The sequence below is a fragment of the Somniosus microcephalus genome, chromosome 18 (genome assembly GCF_052327205.1).
Source record: "Somniosus microcephalus isolate GS21.2 chromosome 18, FLI_Smic_1.0, whole genome shotgun sequence".
Taxonomy (NCBI): Eukaryota; Metazoa; Chordata; class Chondrichthyes; order Squaliformes; family Somniosidae; genus Somniosus; species Somniosus microcephalus.
The window spans coordinates 68,307,234-68,328,807 of NC_141004.1; the positions used below are offsets into that span (position 1 = coordinate 68,307,234).

A 21,574-nucleotide genomic window follows, 5' to 3' on the forward strand; every position below is an offset into this window, starting at 1 on the left:
AAAACAGATTAGCTGGTTGTTTATCTCTTTTGCTGCTTATGGCACCTTACTTTAAATAAATTGGCTGCTGAGCTTGCCTACATAACAAGAGTGACTACACTTCAAAAGTAAGTAAATGACTGTGAAGCCTCCAGTAAACATGAAAGGAATTATAGAAACATAAGTTATTTTCTCTGCTTCCTGATTTCTCTCCTATTCTGTTCAACCTCGATGCTGTCCTATTTTATTTGCTCTTTATCTAGGTTTCTTAATAATAATAAAATATGTATGACCACTGGTATAAATGGCCTTGCCATAGAATTTCCACTGCCGCCACCCTCCCACCGCAATAACTCCAGACCACCAGTTCCTCTTTCCATTAGTCAAGACCCATAATCATACCGACTGTGCAGTTTTTAAAAGCCTTTGGGGTAATAATTGGGTAGCGCCTGGGCCGGGGCGCTGAATTTTGCGGGAGGCGTTAGCAGCGCCGCGCCCAGGCGCTATTTGATTTGCGCCCTAACGGGAGGCGCAAATCAACCGAATTTAGCCCCCTTTAATTTTTATTGAATTCTGGTCCAAAGATGGTAAGTCATATTCAAACACGTGGACAGGAGGAAAAACTGGATGAAGAAAGAGAAAATTGCTGGACAGGAAGAGAAACCAGTGGACAGAAAGGCAACCTGTTGATCAGGGGAGGGGCAACTGGTGGACAGGAGGGGAAACTGATAGACAAGAAGAGGGTAACTGGTAGAGAGAAGGAAAATCTGGTAGATAGGAGAGAAAACTGGTGGCAAGAAGGCAGGCTGGCTGACAGGAGGGGCAAGCTGATGGTCTTTGGTCTTCCCAATATTTAGTTGGAGGAAATTTCTGCTCACCCAGTACTGGATGTTGGACAAACAGTCTGACAATTTAGAGGCAGTGGAGGGGTCGAGAGAGGTGGTGGTGAGGTAGAGCTTGGTATCATCAATGTACATGTGGAGACTGGCGCTGTCGTTGGATGATGCCACCGAGGGGCAGCATGTAGACAAGAAATAGCAGGGGTCAAGGATAAATCTTTGGGGAACACCAGAGGTAACGATGCGGGAGCGGGAAGAGAAGCCATTGCAGGTGATTCTCTGGCTATGATTGGATAGATAAGAATGGAACCAGGCGAGTGCAGTCCCACGCAGCTGGACGATGGTGGAGAGGCGTTGGAGGTGGATGGTGTGGTCAACCGTGTTAAAGGCTGCAGAAGGATGAGGAAGGATAGTTTACCACAGTCACAGTCACATAGGATGCCATTTGTGACTTTGATAAGAGCCGTCTCGGTGCTGTGGCGGGGCAGAAGCCTAATTGGCCGGATTCAAACATGGAATTCCATGAAAGATAGGTACGGATTTGGGAGGTGATGCATGTTCAAGGACCTTGGAGAGGAAAGGGAGGAACAGTCTGATTTAATTATGAGTGTTTATCTCTGTCTCTCCTCTTTTGCTTCTGTGTATCTCTTTTTCCTCTCTTATACATCACTCTTTCTAACTCTTATTTTTACTTATTTTGTGTTCTCTTCTGCTTCTTGTTCTGTACTTTTTTACTTTTCTTCTTTCAGGGGCATGGAGTGGCTCGGTGCAGCATGGCGTGGTGTGGAATGGCATGGTGTGGCGTGGCATGGTGTGGTGTGGCTCAGCGTGACATGCTGTGGTGCGGTGTGGTGTGATGTGGCTCGGTGTGACATGGTGCGGTGTGGTGTGGTGTGGAATGGCATGGTGTGGCGTGGCATGGTGTGGTGTGGCTCGGCGTGACATGGTGTGGCGCGGTGTGGTGTGGTGCGGCATGGCGTGGTGTGGTGCGGCATGGCGTGGTGTGGTGCAAACAGGATCTGCCAAGGGCTGCAGCCTACATTTTCTGATGAGTTTTGTGGAGCAAATGTGGTCTGCAGCCCTCAGTGGCTCTTTTCCCATTTCTTCCTCCCATCACTCGCTCACTTCCATTGCATCCTCCACCCTTTCAACTTCACACTACCCCTTTTATTTTTCATGATGCCATCACTCCCATTGCTATCCTTATTCATTCCCATCACTATCCCAATCTTCCCCTTTGAATTACCCACTCAGCTCTTATATCCTTCCTTATACTCATTCTGCTGTCACTCACAACATTCCATCCACTCCCCCTTATTGCCACTCACTCCCACTAGAGTGTTTAATGAGAGGCCAGAGGGCCCCTCACCCTCACTCAACCTGTTTCCCTCCTTGCCCCCTCCCCTGCTGTTTCCCCTCAAAGATGCTTTGTTTATGTTCAAAATTCAACTTGCTTTTTTTAAAGAACTCAAATTAGGATGAGAAAAGATGCCCTGTCCCTCTCTATCTTTCTATCTCTCTATCTCTGTCTCATAAGGGCCAATAATGAGTATGTTTACATTTTTGTTAACAAAAAAAAGGTAGATAATTAGAGTCTTCCTTGCAAGTAAATTTTTGAAAGAATAATGAAATTAGGATGAAGTTAGGCACTCTGTCTCTCTGCTTAATTTGCATTCTGAAGTTTGTAGAACTCAAAACAAAAGCTACAACAGTTGTGTAATCAGTACAAGTTGCCTTCCTTTTCTCTCTTTCTCACACATGCAAGCATGCACAGACTGTGTTCAAAAAAATCGCTATAGACTTTACCTGAATAAACCTTTCAAATTTGTGCTCTAGATCTTCTTCAAGAAAATAAAAGCAGAAATTGCTTATAACTGAAGCAAAATATTCAAGCAGTTCATCCATTAAAAGCATCCTGGGAAATTGGGTATACTGCACATTAAAAGACACAAAAGACAATTCAATTGATAAATTTAATCATATTTCTGTATGTAAATTATCTGTTTAAAACCTTATTTTGGACATTAAAAATTTCAGATATTGAGAAAAAATAGTGCGCAAGACTTTTTTCAGAAAATATTTTGACAGATTTGTGGTGTCAAATAATAAAGCACCATGTGATGGTGCGACAGGAAGCAATGACAAGCAAATCATAAAATTAACATTGAAATGCCTGTTAGAATGCCATCTATTGGTGTCACAGGGAAACATAACAGGCCAGTGTGGATATTTTAACTTAGGAATCTTGACATGAGTATGTAACCTGTGTACGTTTTGCAATATATTATAGATGACTCCAGGGACTGAGCAGTGGAATAGGGTTGCACCCTGTCCTTTTACCTGTAAGTCCTGGGATGATATCGAGTCCAGATTGCTGGCTATAAATTCCTTTCGGTCTTGGCAGCCTCAGCCGTGTTCCTAAAGGGCGTAAACCCACAGCACAAAAGTGTTTGTAATTTGGCATAAACTGTTACTAAGCTGGCAATCTCAATCAGAAAGGACATAAGGATGGCTGATGTGGAAAATTGAAATGTCACACTAGTACAGCAGTGGGTGCTATTCTCAAGTTGCAGAGTGTAGCGGGAGCTTCACTTGACATGAAGCTATACCTGACCTTACATTGCAGATACTGGGTGAGAAAAGAACATTTCCATTTCCCAGCAATGACATCTATCACCATAATGAGCACAAAAAGTATAAATTTAGAAAGTAACAAAGGGTACTTTGGGTACACGGAACTGTCGAAGTTTATCGCTGTGAGATTGTGCAATGTAAACATGGGCACTGAAGTAAGAAAGCAGAGCCCAGACTGAACATTTATAACGTTAGTATCCTTAAGGGATTAATTAGTGTAGTACTTCACTTTTGCTGAACAGTACCATGACTGGGGAGGGGGGTCGGGGGGTCTGGGGTTGGTCATGCATGTACATCTACAGTTGAAGTTATGCATGTCCGGGTGTCAGGGTTAGAATAAGAACCAGCAGGCTCCTCTTGTGGCTCAGTGAATATTTTCGATGAGTAGATGCGGCATACAGACCAAGGGGGTGAAATTGGATAGCGCCGGCTTGCCGGTGCAAACTGGGTGCAGGAAGTGATCCCTGCATTGGAACGGCTATCCTGAGGCACACTCGATATCTGGCCTCATTTAAACTAGACTGGCATACTGCGGACTCCTGCTGTGCATTCCTCGGCAGCTCACTGGCGTAGCGGATTTAAGTTTTAGGCCACTGTGTCCCTGGAAGTATCCCTCAGGTAGGTATTGGGAGGATGGGAGGCACGTGAACGATCGGGAAAGGGTGGTAGGCGATGGGGGGGGAGGAGGTGGGAGGTGTTTGGGCGGGAGCCAAGCAGGTGCCGCCAACAGTCTCCGGGACTGCTGTAGAGCTAGGAGGAGCACTCCTGCACCTCCTTGGATTCACATTCAAGTTAGTATGGTAGTGACCTCCTGCAGTCCCTTTAGGTAAACTTGGGTATCTTAAAAGCAGCAGACCCGGCACCAGCTGTGTTCAGGGCAGTCCAGATTCGGGAAGTGGACTTGAAACAGGTGTTGAGCCCCTTATTTGAATATGCAAAGGGGCTAACATCTGTTTCAGGCGCGAGCCCTGGACACCTATACTTCACCCTTTACCAATATGGCGGGCAGCCCACTCTGGACCCCATGAAGTCTCATGGCATCTGGTCAAACATAGGCAAGGAAACCTCCTGCTGATTGCCACCTACCGCCCCGCCTCAGTTGATGAATCAGTACTTCTCCATATTGAAAACAACTTGGAAGAAGCACTGAGGGTAGCAAGGGCAGAGAACATACTCTGGGTGGGGTACTTCAATATCAATCACCAAGAGTGCCTTAGTGTCACCATAACTGAATGAGCTGGTCGAGTCCTGAAGGACAAAACTGGCAGATTGGGCTTTCGCCGGGTGGTGAGAGAACCAACAGGAGGGAAAAGCCTATTTGACCTCGGCCTCACCAATCTACCTGTCACAGATGCATCTGTCCATGACAGTATTGCTAGGAGTGACCATCATACAGTCCTTGTGGAGACAAAGTCCTGTCTTCACACTGAGGAACCCTACCACCGTGCTAAATGTCTTAAATTCAGAACAGCTCTGGCAACTCGAAACTGGACATCCATGAGACACTGTGGGCCATCAGCAGCAGCAGAATTATATTCCACCACAATCTGTAACCTCATGGCCTGGCATATCCCTCACTCTACCATTACCATCAAACCACGTGACCAGCCCTGGTTCAATGAGGAGTGTGAAAGAGCATGCCAGTATCAGTACAAGGCATACCTAAAAATGAGGTGCCAACCTGGTGAAGCTACAACACAGGACTACTTACATGCTAAACAACAGAAGCAGTATGCTATAAACGGAGCTAAGTGATCCCACAACCAACAGATAAGATCAAAGCTTTGCAGTCCTGCCACATCCAGTCATGAATGGTGGTGGACAATTGAACAACTAAGGGAAGGAGGTGGCCGAGCATGTGAGTACAAAAGACAAGGCTCAAGCATTTGCAAACATCTCCAGTCACAAGTGCAGAGTGAATGATCCATCTCGGCCTCCTCCCGAGGTCCCCACTATCACAGATGCCAATCTTCAGCCAATTTGATTCACTTCACGTGATATCAAGAAATGACTGAGCACACTGGATACAGCAAAGGCTATGGACCCCGACAACACCCTGGCTGTAGTGCTGAAGCCTTGTGCTCCCAAACTAGCCGCACATTTAACCAAACTGTTCCAGTACAGCTAGAACACTGGCATCCATCTGGCAAAGTGAAAAATTGCCCAGGTATGTCTTGCCCACAAAAAGCAGGACGAATCCAAACCAGCCAATTACCACCCTGTCAGTCTACTCTCAATCATCAGCAAAGTAATGGTAAGTGCTATCAAGCAGCACTTACTCACCAATAACCTGCTCACCGATGCGCAAGACCATGGGCCTCCAGACCTCATTACAGCCTTGGTCCAAATATGGACAAAAGAGCTGAATTCCAGAAATGAGGCGAGAGTGACTGCCCTTGACATCATGGCAGAATTTAACCGGGTGGACAAAGGAGCACTAGTAAAATTGAAGTCAATGGTGATCAGGGGGTAAACTCTTCACTGGCTCGAGTCATACTTAGCACAAAGGAAGATGATTGTGGTTGTTGGAGGCTTGAACCTGCTCCCAACCCACCTCCAACCAATCTTCCCGGGAGTTGGGTCCCCGATTTGCGCAGGGACTCGACTCCTAGCAGCGGGAAGAGGATTATAGCCACTTAACTGCCTGTTAACAGGTAGTTAACAGGCAGCTGTTAACAGGTAGTTAACAGGCAGTTAAGAGGCTTTTTCCAATTTTTAGACTTCTGCTGCGGGTTTCCCGACATCGGGGAACCCCGCCAGGGTAAGTGAGACGTGATGTGGGTCTGTTGTTATGTTGGTGTATAGGTGACAGCTGCAGAAGTGATGTGAAGGATGCAATGGGACACTAGTGAGTATCAGAGGTAAGGAAATATTGGGAAAGTCATTTTTAATGTGTTTAGATTTTTCTGTAGGTGACAAGCTTTGAAGTGTTTGTGTGGTCTCAACTCAATGGGAGAAGTGACAGATCGCTTCTGTACACTCACCTGCAGCTGCCATCTGTTTCATCCTAAGGAGAGAGTCACTGGAGAGCCTGAGTTCAAGGGCTCACCTGTGTACAGTGATTGTCAGTGTTTGACAGCACCTCAATGCTGTCAAACACTGTCAAATCATCTGTCAAAATTTATGGCTCATGTGCTTTTAAGGAAACCAGCAGATGAAGCGTCATCAACTGACGTCATCTGATAACGGCTTTCCCTTCATTGACCAGAAAGCCCGCAGGACGGGCTTAACCAGGCCAATCAGGGGAAAATAGTGTCTGTGTGTTGAACATCGCTGGGGGTGGGACTAGAACCCGGAAGGCAGCAGTCGAGCCCCCAACACGTCTCGGTGAGTAAAATCCAGCCCTTTTGTGTTCTCCTCACAGCTTACTGTCCCACCTAGCTTTGTATCATTAGCAAACATGGTACTCGGTCCCTTCATCTAGGTCATTAATATAGATTGTAAATAGCTGAGGCCCCAACACTGATCCTTGTGGCACCCCATTAGTTACAGCCTGCTAACCTGAAAAAGATCCATTTATCCCTACTCTCTGTTTTCTGTCCATTAACCAATCCTCTATCCCCCAACCCCATGAGCCCGTATCTTGTGTAATAACCTTTTATGTGGCACCTTATCGAATGTCTTTTGGAAATCCAAATATACTACATCCACTGGTTCCCCTTTATCTATCCTGCTAGTTACCTCCTCAAAAAACTCTAATAAATTTGTCAAACACGATTTCCCTTTCATAAAACTATGTTGACTCTGCCTAATCATGTTATGATTTTCTAAGTGCCCTGATACCACTTCCTTAACAATGGATTCCAGCATTTTCCCGACGACTGATGTCAGGCTAACTGGCCTGTAGTTCCCTGTTTTTTCTCTCCCTCCTTTATTGAATAGCAGTGTTACATTTGTGACCTTCCAATCCGCTGGGACCATTCCAGAATCTAGGGAATTTTGGAAGACCAAAACCAATGCATCTGCTATCTCTTCAGCCACCTCTTTTAGAACCCTAGGATGTAGGCCGACAGGTCCAGGGGATTTGTTGGCTTTTAGTCCCATTAGTTTCTCTAGTACTTTTTCTCTACTTATATTAATTACATTAAGTTCTTCACCCTCATTAGACCCTTGGTTCCACACCATTTTCGGTCTGCTTTTTGTGTCTTCTACTGTGAAGACAGATACAAAATATTTGTTTAACATTTCTGCCATTTCCTTATTCCCAATAATAATTTCTCCTGTCTCAGCCTCTAAGGGACCAATGTTTACTTTTACTACTCTTTTCCTGCTTACATACTTGTAGAAACTCTTACAATCTGCTTTTATATTTCTTGCTAGTTTTCTCTCATTCTATTTTTTCCCTTTCCATCAATTTTTTGGTCAACCTTTGCAGGCTTCTGAAACTCTCCCAATCCTCAGGCTTACTATTATTCTTTGCAAAATTATAAGCTTCTTCTTTCAATCTAATGCTATCCTTAACTTCTTTAGTTAGCCACAGTTGGATCACTTTTCCAGTGGAGTTTTTGTTTCTCAATGGAATGTTTTTTGTTGAGAATTATGAAATATTTCTTTAAATGCTAGCCACTGCTTACCTACTGCCATACCTTTTAATCTATTTTTCCAATCTGCCTTAGCCAACTCGCCCCTCATACCTATGTAATTGGCTTTATTTAAGTTTAAGGCTCTAGTTTCGGACTTAGGCAAATCACTCTCAAAATTAACGTGAAATTCTATCATATTATGATCACTCTGCCCAAGAGGATCCTTTACTATGAGAATGCTAATTAACCCTGTCTCATTACACAGTAAAAGATCTAAAATAGCCTGTTCCCTGGTTGGTTCCATGACATATTGTTCTAGGAAACAGCCCCACATGCATTCCATGAACTTGTCCTCCAGAGTACCTTTGCCAATTTGATTTATCCAGTCTATATGAAGTCTAAAGTCCCATTCAGAGTTCCATTTGCAATTCCTCAGATAATGAAGCAGTCCGTGCCCGCATGCAGCAAGACCTGGACAACATCCAGGCTTGAGCTGATAAGTGGCAAGTAACATTCACGCCACACATGTGCCAGACAATGACCATCTCCAACAAAAGAGAGTCTAAGCACCTCCCCATGACATTCAATGGCATTATCATTGTCGAATCCCGCACCATCAGCATTCTGGTAGCCACCATTGATCAGATACGTAACTGGACCAGTCAGATAAATACTGTAGCTACAAGAGCAGGTCAAAGGTTGGGTATTTTGCAGCGAGTGGCTCACCCTCTGACTTCCCAAAACCTTTCAACCATCTACAAGGCACAAGTCAGGAGTGTGATGGAATACTCTCCACTTTTCTGGATGAGTGCAGCTTCAACAGCACTCAAGAAGCTCAACACCATCCAGGACAAAGCAGCCCGCTAGATTGGTAACCTGGCCACCACCTTAAACATTCACTCCCTCCACCACCGGTGTACCATGTCTGCAGTGTGTACCAGCTACAAGATGCACTGCAGCAACTCGCCAAGGCTTCTTCGGCAGCACCTCCCAAACCTGCGACCTCTTCCACCTAGAAGGACAAGGGCAGCAGGTGCATGGGAACACCACCACCTCCAAGTTCCCCTCCAAGTCACACCCCATCCTGACTTGGAAGTATGTCGCCGTTCCTTCACCGTCAATGGGTCAAAATCCTGGAACTCCCTCCCTAACAGCACTGTGGGAGTCCCTTCACCACACGGACTGCAGCGGGTCAAGAAGGTGACTCACCACCACCTTCTCAAGAGCAATTAGGTATGGGCAATAAATGCTGGCCTTGCCAGTGACGCTCACATCCCGTAAATAATTAAATACATTTTTTGGAAAAAGTTCTCTTACTACTGCTGGTGGTATTTTTGTGGCAACAAAGTCAAATTGGAATTAAATCAAATTCCAATTGAATGCAATCTGTAATCAATCAGGAATACAATAATGAACAAGACTGTAACCTTGGGCATAATAAGATAAGGTTTTACAAAACAACTGTATAACATAAATAAGAAAAAGTGATTCTAAACTGATTATTGCCATGATTAAAATATTCCCCCATTGGAATGAAATGAAAAATGCAAAAAAGTCCTGCCACTTGTTTGAGATGTAATTACATTCCATTTCTCAATAAATTTGCAGAAATTTGTTGTGTAGCTCACATCCTATAGTTATTTATTAGAATCTGTTCTTAGCAAATACATGCCTCATTATAAGTAACCTTTTTATTTGTAAATTCCAGAGATTGGGATGAAACCATTAATGTTGATTTTTTTTGTTGAACTTCCAGATAGGCAGGTATAATGCAGGGTACACTGCTTGAAATTTTAGATACTAGTGTTCACATTTTCACATTCGCATTTCAATTTTGAATAATTAAGTTTGTTATAACTGGCTTTCCTCTTTTTTCAGTGCCCATCAAGGAGTTTTATCAAAAGATCTGAATAATAAAGTGCATAAATGAAACACTGGACAGGGTCAGAGGCCAACATGGCTGCACACAGCCACTTAGCGCTCGCAGATGGATACTGCCTTGCGGAACCACCCCAGCTTTACGGTATGTCGAACTCTTCACAGTTCAGCTACATTTGTTGTAAATGGAAGGTAAAAAGGCTAGATATGTCCATTAAGGGATATGTTTCTGTTATAGTGCAGTTCTTCTGAACGTTTTAGGCAAAACCCTACCAAGAGAATTCTTTGGGTGTTGTGCGGACATCTAAGATCACAGAATCACAGAATCCCCACAGTGCAGATAGAGGCCATTTCAGCCCATCGAGCCTGCACCGACACATATCCCACCCTATCCCCGTAACCCCACGTATTTAATCCCCTAACACTAAGGGTCAATTTATCTTAGCCAAATCAACCTAACCCGCACATCTTTGGACTGTGGGAGGAAACCGGAGCACCCGGAGGAAACCCACGCAGACACAGGGAGAATGTGCAAACTCCACACAGACAGTCGCCCGAGGCCGGATTTGAACCCGGGTCCCTTGCGCTGTGAGGCAACAGTGCTAACCACTATGCCACCGTGCTCCCAAAATGATGGGTAAGAAGTGTGGTGCCCACCATATTGGGTAAGGACAAACAAGAGGCATCCTTTAATTTAGGCATATGCAAAGGATTTAACACCTGAAGCAGGTGTTAAATCCTTTGCATATGCCTAACGGCAGCTTTAGGTCCCCTTCCAAGATTGGTTTTCCCTGAGGCAACCATCTCCATCACCATCACAGGTTGCACTCAGGAAAATCAGAGATTGCCTGCCAACCAAGAAGTGAAGTAACTCACTTGAATGTGGAGGTGAGAAGAGCAGGAGCGTTCGTCCTCATTCCACATATAACCACCCTCCCGATCGGTGCCATTCCTGACCCCAGATCTTCCACCAGCCCCCTGGGCTCCTCTGCCAACCAATGTTCCCTCTAATTTTTTTTGTGCGCGGTCCTGTTAAATTTGCTGCACGGCCGCGCATGTGCGGTATCTCTTCCAGCGGCAACGGCCTGTGAGCATCCTGCGTGGGACCTCAGGGGAACGTTGCTCCCAAACCCGGGCCCAATCCCGACCCTTGGCTCAATCCCGACCCTCGGCCCAATCCCGACCTCTGGCCTCCGCAACTTCAGACTCCCTGACTCAATCCTGACCCATAGCGGATGGCGGCCCCGACCCCATTCCTGCGTTGATCAAGCCCCCCATCCCCGACCCGGACTCACTTACCTGAAGGCCACAGCAACGCTAGCAGCAGCCCAATTTTTCTGTACTCTACTCTTCGCTGGCAGGATGTTGTAGCATGCCGGCTCCATTGCAATGAGACCCGAGGCCCAATATCAGCGATGCCTTGGACCTCACTGTTCAGGTGCATGGATCGTTCCCTGAGTTCCCCGTGCATCCACATTTCTAGGCCACTAACTATCAATACTGGTAACTATAAATACTAGTAAATTTGCTTCACTGTTGTCTCATTTTTAAAAAAATTGTTTTCGGTGAGTGGCAGGTCAGTCGCATAATGCATAACCCTAGTTGTAAACTGAGTGGCTTGCTAGGCTACTTTAGGGAGTATTAAAAGTTAACCACACAGTGTAGACTAGAGTTATGTGTAGGCCAGGCTGGGTGGAATGATAACTCTTTTCCCTGAAGGATTTCAGTGAAATGGCAACTTTCCGAACCAATTTTTCTCGTACTCACCCATAAATGACCAGATTTATTGGATTCAGTTTCAAAACTTGCCATGCTGGGATTTAAACTCAAAACCTCTAGGCCTAGAAATTCAGTTGGGCGCGCCAGCCGTTAGCGCCTTAGGAGGAGTAGATCTCGAGCGCTAGGCGCTTAGCGCCCGGGCGCAGCGCGATCTGCGCCTCGCCCCAACTTCAGTACACATTTAGCGCCAGCGCAAAGTCTTAGCGTGCAGATCATGACGTCATTTACTAGTGCAACGCCCTTTGTGCGCCCCGAACCGGAACTTCACTCGCGCCGGGCCATTGTGCGCCGGGCGGCCCTAACGACTGTGAAGTGGAACAGTACACAGCCAAGGCGGGCCGCGGGGAGCGCTAATTAAAGGGCACTTACCCTGCACTATAAAGGCCAGCCATTTTGCAGCATTCACTCTTGTGCAACGGTTTTTTGGAGAGAGACCAAGGAGGAGAGCTTACTGGTTTGGACCAACACTAGGACAGGTATTTTTGGCTCAGGTCAGAGCTTAGCAATTATCTTTGCCTTCATTGAGAGCTCATTGTTTGCCAGCATATAATGGGGGCTGCATTGGGTGCCAACGCTGACTTTCAGCCTTATGCCAGAAGGGCTTACAGACGCCGTGAGAGAGTGGCAGCCCTGGCTAGACGCAGAGGGGGCAACAGGCGTCGCCAACTGAGGCCTTACCCACCCAGGGTATACCGCCAGCAGTCCTCCTATCTGACCATGTCTGCCGCGATGTGTGTAAGGAGGCTGCGATTCAGAAGGGAGGTGGTTGCAGACATCTGCCAGCTGCTTCAGAGAGATCTGCAGCCACAGCTGATGCGCAGGACGTCTCTGTCGGTGGCAGTGAAGGTGACGGTGGCTCTCAACTTCTATGCCACCGGCTCCTTCCAATCCGCTGCTGGGGACATCGCTAACATCTCCCAGTTCGCCGTGCATTGCTGCATCCGCCAGGTGACCGAAGCCCTTTTCAGAAGGAGACATCAATTCATCTCCTTCCCCATGACCCTGGACAAGCAGCAGCAGCGTGCAGTGGGATTTGCAAGAATAGCGGGCTTCCCCATGGTGCAGGGCGCCATTGACTGCACGCATGTGGCTTTGCGGGCACCTCTGGAGCATGCCGAGGATTATCGCAACCGGAAGGGCTACCATTCCCTCAACGTACAGCTGGTGTGTGACCACAGGCAGCGCATCCTAGCTGTCAATGCCCGCTTTCCAGGCAGCAGCCACGATGCCTTTATCCTGCGACAGACAATTGTGGCTGACATGTTCCAGGCACAGCCTCCCCCAAGAGGATGGCTTATCGGGGACAAAGGCTATCCTTTGTGTACCTGGCTCATGACCCCGCTCCGCGCGCCCACGACCCCTGCTGAAGAGGCATACAACGAGAGCCATCAAGTGACTAGGAACATCATAGAACAAACAATCGGCGTCCTCAAGCAACGGTTCCGCTGTCTCGATCGCTCCGGGGGAGCCCTCCAGTATTCGCAGGAGCGAGTCTCCCAATTCGTCGTTGTTTGCTGCATGCTGCACAACCTGGCTATCCGCAGGACTCAGGCACTGCCACCTCACGTTGGACCCCCCACCTCAAGAGGAGGAGCAGGAGGAGCATGAGGAGGAGGAGGACGAGGAGTACCAGCCCAGGAGGGAGGCACAAGGTCCAAGGGCCGCCCGTCGGCGGCTTATTGAACGTCACTTCTAGGCCCCCTGTCAGGGAATGGCTTGTGCCAATGAAAGAACATGATTGCAGCCGCTCCGCAAGCCCTCAGCCGGTTAAGGCAACAAACACTTCAAAGATCAAACATGGTCAATGTTAATAAATAAAATGCTTTATTGTACAAACTCAGGGCCCTTCCCACATGAAAACCAAAAACAGATGAAACCCCCAAAAAACACTCAAACACATTACTCGCTCCCACAACCTGGAGAGGATTAACAAAACAGTGCAACTAAAATGGCCTTCATCCTCGGCCTTCGTAAAAAACAAACATCACATCCTCGGCCTTCAAAAAACAAACATCCAATTCTCGGCCTCAAAAAACAAACATCCAATTCTCGGCCTCAAAAAACAAACACAACTGGCCACACATTCGACTTTTTGGCCCGCTAGGGCAATGCCTTGGCCATCTTTGTGTGGCCCCTGCCCGCCCTGCTGCTCCTCCTCAAAGTAAGGCCATTGGCTGCTGCAAGGCTGGGGGCAGGCTCCAGAGGGGCACATGTCGTGACGGCAGATGCCCTTGGGGGTCGGCCTAGTCGAGGTCTGGCCGTCGAGCGGGCGGCTGTTGAATGCTGCAGCTGTGGCTGGCCAGCATCAGTCACTGCAGCAGCTCCTGGCAGCTCCACTGGGGGAGTGGCAGTGGCGGCTGGAGGAATGGGGGCAAGCTGGCGGATGGCAGGCGCTCGCTGGTCGCCTGAGACACTGGCACTCGCCCGGGCCAGCACTGCAGCATGCGCACCAATCTGCCGAGGGACAGACCGCTGTGCTGCTGCAGCGCGCCGGGTGCCCTGGCGATGCCTGGCTAACACAGCGAGTGTGGCAGCAGTGAGTGCCCGTGTTGACCTGTTCAGTGACCTCATCAGAGCACCCAGTGACTGCACGGCACCACTGATCAGCTGCCCACTCGCTGCCTGAGCTGCCCCGAATGCCGCCCGACTCGCTGCCTGCTCTGCCCCGAATTCCGCCAAACTGATGGCCTGTGAGGCCTCGACGTCGGTGACACTCCGAGAGAGGGACTCGATGGCCTCAGGCAACCGTGCCACTACCCCCATGAGCTCCGTGTGCCAGCGCTCCGAGTCCGCGGACAAGTCCTCGAGGCGTTCCATCTCCTCGGCGAAGACCATCTCCGGACTGGAGGCCGGACTCTCCCTCTGGGGAGAAGGCCGCCGAGCTGGCCGACCCTTCCTGCGTTGCTGGACGCCGCTGGGCCCAGCAATTGGACTCCCCTCCGACCCTTCCCCCCTCTGGGGAGAAGGCCGCCGAGCTGGCACCCCCCTCCCGCGTTTCTGCAGGCCGCAGGTCCCATGAGCTCCCCTCCCCTCCGACACTTCCGCCACACTCCCCTCCAGGGAAGACGTGTCCCCTACATTCGCATGGGTTGCCACGGCTGAGGGTTCCCCTGATGGGCCGTCTTCCTCTTGCTCCTCCTCCTCCTCCTCTTCTGAGGGGCTGTCACTGGCAAGTTCAGGGACCTCCTCCTCACCATCTGAAAGCAGGAAGGCACAAGAGTATCTTTAGAGTGAGGAGAGGGCGTCAGCGAGGGATGCATGAGTGGTGGCATTCAGCGCATTGGTCGGACAGTGGCAAAGGATGTAGATCTGATGCGCAAGTGGGACGAGAGAGGTCCAAACGTTGATGTCCTTACCATTGGTGCCCAGAACAGGGTCGGCATCTCCACATGCAACAGGGCCAATCACCCGGCCACCCATGATGCGCTCCACGCGATGTTGCAGCTCGGTGAGCGGCTGGATCTGGGGTCGGCCTCCCCCGGTCGCAGTCCGGCTCTTCCTATTATTGGCCAGCTTGGCCTGCAAGAGAAAGGACGGCCTCTAAGTACAGTGTGTAGCCCTGATCTTGTGTGCACTGCCTCTCATGGTGGAATAGCTTGGCCAGTGTGTTAAGTGCAGAATGTGCAATTGATGTTCATGCCTGTCCCATAGCTGCTGGATGAGGGCTGGCCATTAGGGCTTTCAGGTCCCTTTGCCCATAATGTGAGGTGCACATGCAAGGATGAGGAGGTCACTGGAAAGGGTACTCACCCTGACAATCCGCGTGAGGTCATTAAACTTTTTGCGGCATTGGACACCGGTCCTGGGGACCTCGCTGTTGGCTGACACCTTGCTGGCGACATGCCTTCAGGCTCTCCGGTAGGCGCGGACCGGCGCCTTCCTGCCATTGTCTGGGTACAAAAGATGGCGCCTCTTCTCCACACCACCAACCAGCACACTCAGATCACGCTCTGAGAAGCGCTGCGCTCGTTCACGGGCCTTCTGCATGGCTTCAGGCGCTATTTGGGTCCAGCAGCAGTGTTCAGGCCTAGCTGGAGGGCTCCACTATCCAGGGCATGGCAGCAGACAAAGTCGACCCTTCCCCCTTAAGAGCGGGCCAGCGCCAGGGTGTCTGCTGTCAATCACGAGATGGCCGCACCTGCGCTGCACCCGGCCTCGGCGCTCTCGCTCAGCACCTCCGGCTTAGCGCCTAAAGAGAGGCATCCAGCGCCAGTTTTAGCGCTCGAGCAAACTCTTAGGGCGAAGCTAATGAATATCGGAGAAGTGGCCTCGATTTGGCGGCGGGCGCAAACTTTAGCGGCCGCCCGACTTTACCGCCCCAAAAGTGGCTACAATGAATTTCTAGGCCCTAGTACCATAATTACTGCACCCATTTCACAGCTCAAACTGATTTGATGTTCTTGATTTAAAAAGAAACAGTTTTACCTTAAGATAACCGTAATTTAAATGTAACATGATCGCAGTGGATTTCGGTTCCAGACTTTCTGCATAAAGTGACTAATACTTTTTTGTGACTCTCTCTTTGGCATTCTTCCTGTGTCCCTGACAACCATGTGTGCAGGAAGTGTGTCCAGTTGCAGCTACTGGCAGACCACATTGGATTGGATTCGCAATGCTGAGGACGTCGTGAATAGCACGTTTGATCAGTTGGTCACACCGCAGGCAAAGGTTGGACAGGCAGAAAGGGAATGGGTGACCAACAGACAGAGTACTAGGCACAGGCAGGTAGTGCAGGGGTCCCCTGTGGACATCCCCCTCTCAAACAGATACACCACTTTGAGCACTGTTGGGGGGGATGGCTTATCAGAGGAAGGCAGCAGCAGCCAACTTCCTGGCACCAGGGGTGGTTCTGCTGCACAGGACGGGAGGAAAAAGAGGGGTAGAGCTATAGTAATAGGGGATTCTATTGTAAGGGGAATAGATAGGCGTTTTTGCGGCCGCAAACGAGACTCCAGGATGGTGTGTTGCCTCCCTGGTGCAAGGGTCAAGGATGTCTCAGAGCGGCTGCAGAACATTTTGGAAGGGGAGCGTGAACAGCCAGTTGTCGTGGTGCATATAGGCACTAACGATATAGGTAAAAAACGGAATGAGGTCCTAAAAGCTGAATATAGGGAGTTAGGAGGTAAATTAAAAAATAGGACCTCAAAGGTAGTAATCTCAGGATTGCTACCAGTGCCACGTGCTAGTCAGAGTAGAAATAGAAGGATATTTCAGATGAATACGTGGCTAGAGGAATGGTGTGAGGGAGAGGGATTCAAATTCCTGGGACATTGGAACCGGTTCTGGGGGAGGTGGGACCAGTTCAAACCGGACGGTTTGCACCTGGGCAGGGCCGGGACTGATGTCTTAGGGGGAGTGTTTGTTAGTGCTCTGGGGGAGGGTTTAAACTAAAATGGCAGGGGGTTGGGAACCTGAGCAGAGGGACAGAGGAAAGGGAAACAAGGATAAAAGAAAAAGATAGGAAGGAGAAAAACAAAAATGGCAGTCAGAGAAATCAACAGTTTAAATCAAACTTGGCCACAGTAAATAATAATTCTAATAGGTCTAAGAGCGTTAAAAGAACAAGCCTGAAGGCTTTGTGTCTTAATGCGAGGAGCATTCGTAATAAGGTGGATGAATTAGCTGCGCAAATAGAGGTAAACGATTATGATTTGATTGGGATTACGGAAACATGGCTCCAGGGTGGCCAAGGCTGGCAACTCAACATCCAGGGGTATTCAATATTCAGGAAAGATAGGCAAAAAGGAAACGGAGGTGGGGTAGCATTGCTGGTTAAAGAAGGGATTAACACAATTGTAAGGAAGGATATTAGCTATGATGTGGAATCTGTATGGGTAGAACTGAGAAATACCAAGGGGCAGAAAACGTTAGTGGGAGTGGTATATAGACCGCTAAACAGTAATGCGGTGGTTGGGGATGGCATTAAAAGGGAAATTAGAGAAGCGTGCAATAAGGGCACAGCAGTCATCATGGGTGACTTTAATCTACATATAAATTGGGCTAACCAAATTAGTAACAATATTGTGGAGAAGGAATTCCTGGAGTGTTTACGGGACGGTTTCCTGGACCAATATGTCGAGGAACCAACCAGAGATCAGGCCATCTTAGACTGGGTATTATGTAACGAGAAAGGATTAATTAACAATCTTGTTGTACGAGGCCCCTGGGGTCGGAGCGATCATAATATGATAGAATACTTCATTAAGATGGAGAGTGAAGCTTTTGACTCAGAGACTAGGGTCCTGAATTTAAATGAAACTACGATGGTCTGAGGCGTGCATTGGGTAGGATTGATTGGGGAATGTCACTCAAAGGGTTGATGGTAGATAGGCAATGGCAAACATTCAAAGACCGCATGGATGAACCACAGAATTTGTTCATCCCAGTTTGGCATAAAAATAAAACAAAAAAGGTGACTCAACCGTGGCTAACAAAGGAAATTAGGGATAGCATAAGATCCAAGGAGAGAACATATAAATTGGCCAGAAAAAGCAGTAAACCTGAGGATTGGGAGCAGTTTAGGATTCAACAAAGGAGGACAAAGGGATTAATTAAGAAGGGGAAAATAGAATATGAGAGTAAGCTTGCAGGGAACATAAAAACTGACTGTAAAAGCTTTTATAGATACGTGAAGAGAAAAAGATTGGTGAAGTCAAGCGTAGGTCCCTTGCAGTCAGAATCAGGGGAATTTATAATGGGGAACAAAGAAATGGCAGACGAATTAAATACATATTTTGGTTCTATCTTCACAAAGGAGGACACAAATAACCTCCCAGAGATGTTGGGGAACTTAGGGTCTGATGAAAGGGAGGAACTGAAAGAAATCAGTATTTGTAGGGAAATGGTGTTAAGGAAATTGATGGGATTGAAGGCCGATAAATCCCCAGGGCCTGATAATCTACATCCTAGGGTACTTAAGGAAGTGGCCCTAGAAATAGTAGATGCATTCCTGATCATCTTCCAACATTCGATGGAATCTGGAACAGTACCCATGGATTGGAGGGTAGCTAATGTTACCCCACTATTCAAAAAGGTGGTAGAGAGAAAACGGGGAATTACAGACCGGTAAGCCTGACATCGGTAGTGGGGAAAATGCTAGAGTCCATTATAAAAGATGTAATAGCAGAGCACGTGGAAAACAGTGACAGGATCGGTCAAAGTCAACATGGATTTACAAAGCGTAAATCGTGCTTGACTAATCTACTGGAATTTTTTGAGGATGTAACTGGTAAAATAAATAAGGGAGAACCAGTGAATGTGGTGTATTTGGACTTTCAGAAGGCTTTCGATAAGGTCCCGCATAAGAGATTAGCGTGTAAAGGTAAGGCACATGGGATTCGGGGCAAGGTACTGACTTGAATAGAGAACTGGTTGGCAGACAGAAAGCAAAGAGTTGGAATAAACGGGTCTTTTTCCGAGTGGCAGGCAGTGACTAGTGGGGTACCGCAGGGATCGGTCCTTGGACCCCAGCTATTCACAATATATATTAATGATCTAGACAAGGGAACTAGATGTAATATCTCCAAATTTGCAGACGACACAAAGTTGGGTGGGCGTGTGTGCTGTGAGGAGGATGCCGAGAAACTCCAGGATGATTTGGGCAGGTTGGGTGATTGGGCAGAAGCATGGCAGATGCAATATAACGTGGATAAATGTGAGGTTATCCACTTTGGTAGCAAAAACAGGAAGGCAGATTATTATCTGAATGGCAATAGATTGGGAGAAGGGGAAGTGCAATGAGACCTGGGTGTCCTTGTGCACCAGTCGCTGAAGGTAAGCATGCAGGTGCAGCAGGCGGTTAAGAAGGTATTCAGTTGCACAAGGTATTGGTGAGACCGCACCTGGAATACTGCGTACAGTTTTGGTGTCCATACTTAAGAAAGGACACACTTGCTCTCGAGTCAGTACAAAGAAGGTTCACTCGGTTAATCCCGGGGATGAGGGGATGGACATATGAGGAGAGGTTGAGTAGATTGGGACTCTACTCATTGGAGTTCAGAAGAATGAGAGGCGATCTTATTGAAACATATAAGATTGTGAAGGGGTTGGATCGGGTGGATGCGGGGAAGATGTTCCCGATGATGGGTGAAACTAGAACTAGGGGGCATAGTCTTAGAATAAGGGGCTGCTCTTTCAAAACTGAGATGAGAAGGAACTACTTCACTCAGAGGGTGGTAGGTCCATGGAATATGCTGCCCCAAAAAGCTGTAGAAGCTACATCATTACATAAATTTAAAACAGAAATAGACAGTTTCCTAGAAGTAAAGGGAATTAAGGGTTACGGGGAGCGGGCAGGAATTTGGACATGAGTCTAGGTTCGGATCGGTCATGGCCCTGTGGGTAGCGGAGCGGGCCCAGGGGCCGTGTAGCCTGATCCTGCTCCTATTTCGTGTGTCTAATTCTGTTAGATTCAGGAGATGGTTCTGTGATAGTGGATTGGCGGTTAGGATCAGATCAGCCATGATCTTATTGAATGGCGGAGCAGGCTCGAGGGGCCGATTGGCCTACTCCTGCTCCTATTTCTTATGTTCTTATGTATGTTAAGGCAAATGGTATGTTGGCCTTTGTAGCGAGAGGGTTTGAGTACAGGAACAAGGATGTCTTGCTGCAGTTGTACAGGGCCTTGGTGAGACCACATCTTGAATATTGTGTGCAGTTTTGGTCGCCTTATCTGAGGAAGGATGTTCTTGCCATGGAAGGAGTTCAGTGAAGATTCACCAGGCTGATACCTGGGATGGCAGGAATGACGTATGAGGAGAGATTGGATCGATTGGGCTTGTACTCGCTGGAGTTTAGAAGAAAGAGAGGGGATCTCATTGAAACATAACATTGTAACAGGACTAGACCGACTAGATGCAGGAAGGATGTTCCCGATGGCGGGGGTTGCCCAGAACCAGGGGTCACAGTCTAAGGATAAGGGGTAGGCCAGTTAGGACAGAGATGAGGAAGAATTTCTTCACCCAGAGAGTGGTGAACCTGTGGAATTCTCTGCCACACAAGGCAGTAGAGGCCAATTCATTAAATATATTCAAGAAGGAGTTGGATATATTTCTCAAGGCTAAAGGGATCAAGGGATATGGGGAGAAGGCAGGGACCAGGTACTGAATTTGGATGATCAGCCATGATCACATTGAGCGGCGGAGCAGGCTCGAGGGGCCGAATGGCCTACTCCTGCTCCTATCTTCTATGTTTCTATGTTTCTCTAATACCTGAAAGGAGTGCTTATGAAATAGTTACTGACCATTCACTGCTTTTCTTGTTGGAACTGGCCACAAGCCTATTAAACTTAGGAGGAGAAGCCAGTTTCACAAAATTTTGTGAGGTGAGCCCCTCGTTGTGCCGTGTGTGAGCGCAACCTTAATTTTGCTGCCATCACAAAACTGGGGCTATACAGACTTGTTGATACTTAATTACAAAAATTGGTTTAATTGAATACAGTAGAAATGTACTTATGCAAGTGAAAGTTTCTTGTATTAGAAGTTTTGTTGAATACAGTAGCTCTTCGTTTTACACAGAATATTTTCATATTTCAACCAGTAAGCCCTCCAACACTCTCCAACCACACTGCAGTCCCGCAGTTTGTGAAAATTGAGTAACTTTTGACAGAAAATTGCAAAAGTGGGCAGGATTTACAGTAGAAATGAAGCTAGTTTTTAAGACAATCTGGCACCTTGGTGGAAACCGTTGTATTTACCAATCACCTGATTGATGTAAGCAAAAGTCATCAACAGCGATTTAAATGCAATTAAGAACTCGTAAGATTGGCATGAACTGTATTTGTAACTAATGCAGCAGCCATAAATAGCTGTAATTGTACAATTTTACACAACTTGTCTCTGTATACACATTGCATCAAAGGAAACTCTGATGCCTATAATCATATACAAGCAAAACAAGTATCCTATAATAGCTATTTGAACAGGACACACAAGCAATCCCAAC

At 47.6% G+C, this 21,574-nt stretch overlaps 1 protein-coding gene across 2 annotated transcripts in view; it reads left to right on the forward strand.

The window, feature by feature from the left end:
* Positions 1-21,574, forward strand: part of LOC147105348 (bile acid receptor-like) — a 166,422-nt gene that overhangs the window by 54,952 nt on the left and 89,896 nt on the right. For both annotated transcript variants that reach the window (XM_086011628.1, XM_086011627.1), the window contains exon 2: positions 9,854-9,998. In XM_086011628.1, the coding sequence (XP_085867754.1) occupies positions 9,902-9,998 (97 nt within the window). In that variant the 5' untranslated portion in view covers positions 9,854-9,901. The remainder of the gene's footprint in view (positions 1-9,853; positions 9,999-21,574) is intronic.